At 40.1% G+C, this 8,603-nt stretch overlaps 1 protein-coding gene across 1 annotated transcript in view; it reads left to right on the top strand.

Annotated features, from left to right (window-relative positions):
- RGN (regucalcin) overlaps positions 1-8,062 on the top strand; it is a 22,890-nt gene extending 14,828 nt beyond the window's left edge. Inside the window, exons 4-7 of the mRNA XM_058441310.1 lie at positions 2,557-2,835; positions 4,475-4,606; positions 4,857-5,011; positions 5,690-8,062. Of these exons, the coding sequence (XP_058297293.1) occupies positions 2,557-2,835; positions 4,475-4,606; positions 4,857-5,011; positions 5,690-5,740 (617 nt within the window). The 3' untranslated portion in view covers positions 5,741-8,062. The remainder of the gene's footprint in view (positions 1-2,556; positions 2,836-4,474; positions 4,607-4,856; positions 5,012-5,689) is intronic.
- The last annotated feature ends 541 nt before the right edge of the window (positions 8,063-8,603 follow it).

Genomic DNA, 8,603 nt, shown 5'->3' on the forward strand with positions numbered 1-8,603 from the left:
CCAGAATACTATAGTATTATAGTATTCTGGCAGATGCATAACACTAGTACACTAGTATATACCTGTTAGGTATATACTAGTGCTATGCATCTGCCAGAAGCACCTGGGACTCTTTCTCAAGAGAGGTCATAGCTCTTGGCAGGTGCTTGGAGGTTCCCCAGGCCCAGAAAAAGGTGGGGTTATCTTATAGTCTAGATGGATTCTCAAGGTGATCGCACCCTGAATATATCACCACACCCAAGATCTGACCTGTCTATGCTTGTTATTAGATAATGAAGCCAGGGCTCTAGATTATTCTGTCCACCAAGGAAGAGGCTTTCCAAGCAGTAGGAGATTCACATGCATGTTCCAGGCCTCTTTTTCTGTGAGGCAGATAATGTGCAGGGAGAGTCATGAAACAAACCCCACTGCCCTAGAGCAGGAAACTGCCGAGGGAACATCCTTCTCCCCAGGGAGGGAGGATTGATCCTGTCTTGCTTGCTATTCAGGCTTCCCATCTACATTGTCTCTTTGGCATCTGTGCCATCTCATTTTCAGCATCTGTTGATTCTCTTTTCCTGTGTGAGTTGAGATTTCCATGTTTCTTTGTGTTGCCAAGTAATCTGGGGTTGTGTTCTAGACATTTTGAATATTATGAGGCCCTGAGTCTTGTTGAAATCCTTTGGCCGGGCGCGGTGGCTCAAGCCTATAATCCCAGCACTTTGGGAGGCCGAGGCAAGTAGATCACTTGAGCTTGGGAGTTTGAGACCAGCCTAGGCAACACAGTGAAACCCCGTCTCTACAAAAAAAATAAAACAAATGAGCCAGGCATGGTGGCTTACTCCCATAGTCCCAGCTGCTCAGAGGCTGAGGCGGGAGGAATGCTTGAGTCCGGGAGGTTGAGGCTGCAGTGAGCTGTGATCACGCCACTGCACTCCAGCCTGGGCAACAGAGCAAGACTCTGCCAAAAAAAAAAAAAAAGAAGAAGAAGAAGAAGGAGACGGAGAAGGAGAAGGAGGAGGCTTGGCATGGCAGCTCATGCCTGTGACCCCAGCACTTTGGAGGCCAAGGCAGGTGGATTGCTTGAGCTGCTTGAGCTACTCGGGAGGCTGAGGTAGGAGAATCACCTTAGCCTGGGGGAGGTCAAGGCTGCATGAGCCGAGACTGCATTACTGCACTCCAGCCTGGGCAACCAGAGCAAGCCTAGGAGTTTGAGACCAGCCTGGGCAACATGGCAAAACCCCATCTCTGCTCAAAATACAAAACGACAACAACAACAAAAACCTAGCCTGGCGTGGTGGTATGTGCCTGTAGCCCGAGCTACTCAGGAGGCTGAGGTAGGAGAATCGCCTGAGCCTGGGAGGTCGAGGCTGTAGTGAGGCATGATCGCGCCACAACACTCCAGCCACAGTGAGACCCTATCTCAGAAAAAAAAAAGGAAGAAGAAGAAGAAGAAATCCTTTGAAGAATGTTGTTATAGTTGTCTTAGTTGTCTTAGCAGGCAATGTGTATGTGTAGGTTCAGGCCACAAGTTCCAACCTGTTTTTTATTAGATGTTATTAGGATCTGTCCCACACGTGTGCCACTCAGTGGTCAGTCTGGAACCCAGAAGGAGTTCTATCAACTGTGCTCTCAATGTCTTCAGTAGGCTAATTTGAATCCAATTCATGCATGTAAAAGTCCAAGTTGGGGGTGAGCCTAGGAGATCGTAAACAGCTTAATGGGGTTGCGTTCCTGAGCAACTGCCCTTTCACTATCTCTCAGTCATTTCCAGTTTCCTGGAGCTCTCCTTTTCATTCCTCCAGCCAGAAACCACCCATTTCTATGACTGTGCTGCCTCTGGGGCCAAGCAGCAAGAAGGACAGAGAAAGAGAATATAAAAGCAACAGTATTCGCCGTCACCCTTTTGGGGCTACAGTTTCACCCAATGGAGACGAATGTCTCCTTCCCTTGGAGTTTGCATTCCTACAGTTTCCTGCTGCTGGCCATTCTCTCTGCCGTTGCTATCCCTGCTGCAGAATTGTCTGGGGACTGGTGCATGAGAGAATGGAGAAAAAGGAGTGGAAAATAACCTAGGGATTTTCTCCACTCTCTCTGAACTTCAGGAGTTTCTTTTTCTGCTCCTTGAGCCAGATCTAGGGGGTTCCTCTTGGATCTCTGTCTGCACCACAGTGCACATTTCCAGATTTCAGGATGCATTGAGTTCAGTCTGGCAGATACCAGAGAAGAAAATGAAGAGCTCACCATCAATTCCATGGTACTTCCAAGTCTGCTGTTCTTCCCTGAGCTACCTGCTAATATTTGCTTTTCAGAGTTCTAAGATGGCTGTGCCATGTATTTTATCCAGGTTTTATAGCTGTGCTCAGTGGGAGAAAATGAGGTTCGTGCATGTTTACTCCTTCTTATCTTGAACCAGAACCTCTAGGCACAGTTTTAATTTGCATTATATGCAAGGTAATTGTCATTTTATATATATATATTATATATAAAATATATATAATATATATATGGCCCAGATTGGAATTGTATAGTGAGTTCCTTTGATTTAATCACTGGAAAGGATCCCTGGTGAGAAAGGTTGGTGTCGTGCATGGGGCGAGATGCTATGGGGCAGAGCTCAGTGCTCTTTGGTTTTTGCAGGCACCATGGCTGAGGAAACAGCTCCGGCAGTTCTTGAGCGGCACCAGGGGGCCCTGTACTCCCTCTTTCCTGACCACCACGTGAAAAAGTACTTTGACCAGGTGGACATCTCCAATGGTTTGGATTGGTCGCTAGACCACAAAATCTTCTATTACATTGACAGCCTGTCCTACTCCGTGGATGCCTTTGACTATGACCTGCAGACAGGACAAATCTGTATGTATTTTTCATTATTTGTCTCAGTGCTGCCACTATTGTTTTCATATGTTTATGACTAGTAAGGCGCCTCTCCCTCGCCTCGTGTGAAGAAGTCTTTACTCAAATGGAGAGATTTCTGATGCTACTGTTCCAATATAGTAACGATAGCAGACTTGACTGTGCTGCCAGTCAAATCATGGCCCTCAACATATTTAAATATGGCAAGAGTTTGGCATAATATGGATAGATCTGAGGAAGCTAATAAAAAATAATTAACACAAATATGGATAGATTCTCAATCCTTTTCCTTGCCATCATCACCAGAAAGAGGTTCACTGCAAAAGAGATCCTATTCTACCAGGAGGTGCCTAAAGGCAGATAATACTTAATGGAATATTGGCGCAAAAGAGCAGAAAACTTGAGGTTTTTGATTGCTATTTCTTGTTTGTACTTTAGTTAACCATAGGCAAGTACTCAGGAGCTAATTACCAACCTTTCAAAATGGAAAAGCAAAAAAAAAAAAGTAATTGCACGTTGTCCAACTCCATCAATACGCTTGAAAGGAGCCATAGTTGGAAACTGGGAGGGAAGGAATTATTTAGAATCTAGAAGGGAGTCCTTGAAACTGTTTCATGAAAGGTGCCAAACCTTTTATGAAACAAAAGAGCAACACTAATAATAAAAATGACTTGGAAAAAATATCCCCAGAACTCTGCATGCAGATTTAATCAGAGGCAAACTATTCTGGTGCAGATGTTTTGCTTTGAAATATGTAGTGTTTGGGAGGCTGAAGCAGGAGAATCGTTTGAACCTGGGAGGCAGGGGTTGCAGTGAGCTGAGATCGCGCCACTGTACTCCTGCCAGGCAACAGAACGAGACTCCGTCAAAAAAAAAAAAAAAAAGAAAGAAAGAAAAGAAGAAGGAAGAAAGAAAGAAAGAAAGAGAAAAGAAAGAAAAAAGAAAGATGTAGTGCTTTTTTTTTATGACTGTTTTTACCCATTGTCATTGTACATAGTTTTAACATTTTTCCATTATATCTCAATCTGATGACTGTAGTGACCTGGACTTTGTAGTATAAAGTTCTGGATTTTGATATTTGTTTTTTGTATACCGAGGTTACCCCTATTAAGGGCACCTAGTTGGTTTCTGAGTGCCCCTCCTGCCAGAAACAAGCTCTTTTAATATTTAGTCTTGGATTTGGAGCACTCAGTCAGGCAGAAAAAGAACTCATATATCTTGCTAGTTTTTGTGCTTGGACTGTTCACGTGGTACCATTAAGTTGCCTTGCGGATCTCAAGAGTTTTGTAACTGAAACAGCAAAGGTCTAACCACATGCTGACATGTACTTGACATAGGCATGCAGGGCCCCAGTTCAGGTCAGCTTCAAAAAGAACTATTATTGGTATTTTAGTAAGAATTCTGCTTTCTTTTTTCTCTCTCCCTCTGAATGCTTAAACAGATATGCCTGTGCCCAAACAAAAGACAATGAATCCATCCCAATCATGTGGTAAAAATCCTTTGTTCACATGCCAGACACTGGATAAGCTGAAGTGATCAGTATTTATAACCAGCTTGAGAGCTCTCTGTTTTATTCTCAGTAGTTAGTGGCCTGTTGTTTTGTTGTGGTTCTGTTTTTGTTTTTGCCTTTTAACCATAGCCAACCGCAGAAGTGTTTACAAGCTAGAAAAGGAAGAACAAATCCCAGATGGAATGTGTATTGATGCTGAGGGGAAGCTCTGGGTGGCCTGTTACAACGGAGGAAGAGTGATTCGTTTAGATCCTGTGACAGGTAGGCCTGCAGCAAAATGAAAAATCGTTTCATGGCTAGGCAGAGATATAGCCCGAAAGTTACAGTCAGAATTTCTTTTCCTGTAGAGGTGTGTCTTTTTGCTCAAAATTAATTGTCAGGGAAAGTAGATTAAATATTAAATGCACAGACGAATCCTGACCTCCACAGTCTTCTTAGATCTTCCCTAGAAACAATACACAGGTTGGAAATTGCTACAACTAAACTTTAAATAAAATATTTGGTGGTCTAGGGAAAAGACTTCAAACTGTGAAGTTGCCTGTTGATAAAACAACTTCATGCTGCTTTGGAGGGAAGAATTACTCTGAAATGTATGTGACCTGCGCCCGGGATGGGATGGACCCCGAGGGTCTTTTGAGGCAACCTGAAGCTGGTGGAATTTTCAAGGTGATATGGCTATTTCTTTTATTTTGGGGGTGGGTGGGGGATCCCCTGTAAGTAAGTGAGTGATTGGCACTTTTGCATACTTCCAAAGCATAATCCTATTTAGCATGTTAAGCTCATCATACTAGACTGAAAAACATTTTATTTCAATTTTCTAGAGAGTAAGTTATCTGAAGTCCAAGATGATGTGTTTAGCCTACTTTGTACATTACTTTAATTTTTTTACTTCCTGTTTATTGAAATTCTTCAGATCAGTAGAATGAACTTGGAAAACCAGTATTTACAACATGCCTAGAAGATCAGTTGACTGTTTTGATGTCTTAAGGATTTTTCAGAATTTAAACATCTTTTGGCAGCAGAATAAACACTGATAAAAATCGTAGAGCTTTTGAGCTGAAAAGAAATACATAATGTAGAAACCCCTTTCTTGGCAGGCGGCAGATGATAGGACTAATCCAGTTTTAAATCTAAGTTAGTCGTAAATGATTGCTAGTTGAATTATAAACTATATGAATAATTGGGTTGGACCATAAATATCCAGTCAGGTAATTCCTTTTTATGATAGGAAATAAAACAAAGATAATAGGTGGCTAAGTATATTACTACAAATCATAAAAATGCTTTTGAAGAATACTTGTGAATTACCTTTCACTTGAGATTCCCTCTTTTCTTTTTCAACAGATAACTGGTTTGGGGGTCAAAGGAATTGCTCCCTACTCCTATGCAGGATGAGGACAGGTCTTCTTTCCTGCCAGAGGGAGCGCTGAAGACAACTAGAGAATTCTGGGCCTGAAATTTCAATCTAGTTAGAAAGAAAAATGAGGCAATGATAGTATTAACAGCGTTAAGTTTTAATTTACAACTTTTAAAAGGCAGAGCATTTTTAACAAGGGGTGACAAGTGGTTTTGATAACACACTTTATAAGGCTTTCTGTAAAAGTACTATAAAAGGGCGAAGAATCGTTCAACTGTCAATCAGCCTCTTGATTCTTTGTAAATTGCCAAGGTGGGTGGGTACATATCTCTTCTTGATTCTGCATTTCATACTTAACTATATTAAAGCTTAAAGGAACAATAAATAGTAACCTGGTAATGACCTATTATGTTCCTTTTTATTTTCATCGTAATCTGATAAAATATACCACAATGCTAACTAACCTACATAGATATTTCACTTCCTATATGTTATTTTACAAACTAAAATACGGCTGGAGGGTAAGACTCAAACATGCTGTCAAAATCCATGGTTCCAGCTGCCACCTACTGGATGTAAAAGTAATATGTCTCTTTGGAAAGAATACTTATTTTAAAAATAGCTTTATTGAGTTATAATTGGCCTGTACATATTGAAAGTGTACAATTTGACAAATTTGTCACATATATACATTCATGAAACCAACACCACAAACAAGATAATGAATCTATCCACTACCCCAAAACTTTTCTTGTCCCGTCATAATCCTTTTCTTCAGCCCCTCTGCCTGCCTGTCCCCCACTCCCAGGAAACCACTGATCTGCTTTCTGTCACTATAAATTAGTCTTAAAATTAGGTAGTGTGATTTCTGTAACTTTGCTCTTTTTCAAAATTGTTTTGGCTATTTTAATTCCTTTGACCTTCCATATAAATGTTCAAATCAGCTTGACGATATCTACAAAAGAAATCCAGCTACAATTTTTTAACTGGAATTGCTTTTTTTTTTTTTTTTTTTTAGACAGGATCTACTCTGTCACCCAGGTCGGAGTGCAGGGGCGCGATCATGGCTCATTGCTGCCTCTACCTCCCAGGCTCAAGCAACCCTCCCACGTCAGTCTCCCGAGTAGCTGGGCTGAGACTGCAGGTGCGTGCCACTATGGTCATTTTTTCATTTGTTTGGTTGGTTGGTTTTTTGGATTTTTTGCTTTTCAGAGACGAAGTCTTGTTATGCTGCCCAGGCTGGTCTCAAACTGCTGGTGATCCTCCTGCCTCGACTTCCCAAAGCTCTGGGATTACAGGAATGAGCCACCACGCCAGGCCTGAAATTGCTTTAAATCTGTAAAACGATTTGGAAATAATTGACATCTTTACTATTCTGAGTCTTATCCATGAACAGGGCATGTCTCTCCCGTTATTTAGGCCTTCTTCAATTTTTGTCATCAGTGTTTTGTAGGTTTCAGCAAACAGATCTTGTACATGTTTTGTTAGATTTATATCCACGTATTTCACTTTTGGGAGCTATTGTAAATGTTATTATTATTATTATTATTATTATTATTTGAGACAGGGTCTTGCTCTATGGGCCAGGCTAGAGTGAAGTGGCACGATCATAGCTCACTGCAACCTTGCACTCCTGTACTCAAGCGATCCACACACCTCAGCCTCCCAAAGTGTTGGGATTACAGGCGTGAGCCACCACACCCAACCTTATTATTATTTTTTGGATTTGTTTCCAGTTGATCATTGCTTGTTTATAGAAGTGTGATTGGCTTTTATAGGTTGACTTTGTATCTGATGAGTTTGCTAACCTCACTAATTGGTTCTAACAGTATTTCTGTAGCTTCTCTGAGATTCTTTGGGTATATAATCATGTCTTCTGTGAATAGAGACAATTTTATTTCTTTCTTTCCAGTTAGTATGTTTTTATTTTTTTTGCATTATTACACTGGCTAAGATTGCCACTATTATGTGAATGGAAATAGTAAGAGTAGACAGCCTTGTCTTGTTCCCAGTCTCAAGAGAAAAGCATGCAGTCTTTTATTATTAAATATGATATTAGTTATATGTATTTTTGTGGATGGCCTTTCTCAAATTGAGGAAGTTCCCTTCTCATGTACTTTTCTGCATTTATTAATGTGATTATGTGGTTTTCCTTCTTTAGACTGTTAATATGATCAATTCTTGCATTCCTGAGATAAACCTCTCTTGGTCATGATATATTATTACTTTTATATGTTGCTGAATTCCATTTTCCAATATTTTGTTGAGGATTTTTGCATCTACTATCTTTTGTCTATGGTTGACATCAGGGTGATTCTGGCCTTATAAAATGAATTGGAAAGTATTCCTTCTTCTACTATCTGGAATTATTATTATTCTTTAAATATTTGGCAAAATTCATCAGTGAAACCGTTTGGACCCGGAGATTTCTTTTTCAGAAGCTTTTTAACATTCCTTAATAATTATAAGGCCACTTGGGTGGCTTATTTAATTTTGGTGAGGTCTGTTAGTTTGTGGCTTCCAAGGAAATGATCCTTTTCATCTAAGTTGTCAAATTTATGTGTGTAGAGTTATTCATAGTATTTCCTTATTATCCTTTTAATAATGTCTGAGAGGTTTGTAGTGATATCCCCCTTTTTTACCTGCTATTGGTTATTTGTGTCTTTTTTCTTTGTCAGTCTTGCTAGAGGTTTATCAGTTGCATTGATCTTTCAAAGAACTAGCTTTTGATTTCATTTTTTTGGTTGTCAATTTCATTGATTTATCCTTTTATCTTTGTTATTCCTTCCTTCTGCTTTATTCTGATTTATTTTGCTCTTTTTCTAGTTTCTTAAATTGGAATCTCAGATTATGGATTTGAGACATTTCTTCTGTTCTAAAATAGCATTTAATGCTATACAT

The sequence above is a fragment of the Hylobates moloch genome, unplaced genomic scaffold, assembly GCF_009828535.3.
Source record: "Hylobates moloch isolate HMO894 unplaced genomic scaffold, HMol_V3 SCAFFOLD_7, whole genome shotgun sequence".
NCBI lineage: Eukaryota > Metazoa > Chordata > Mammalia > Primates > Hylobatidae > Hylobates > Hylobates moloch.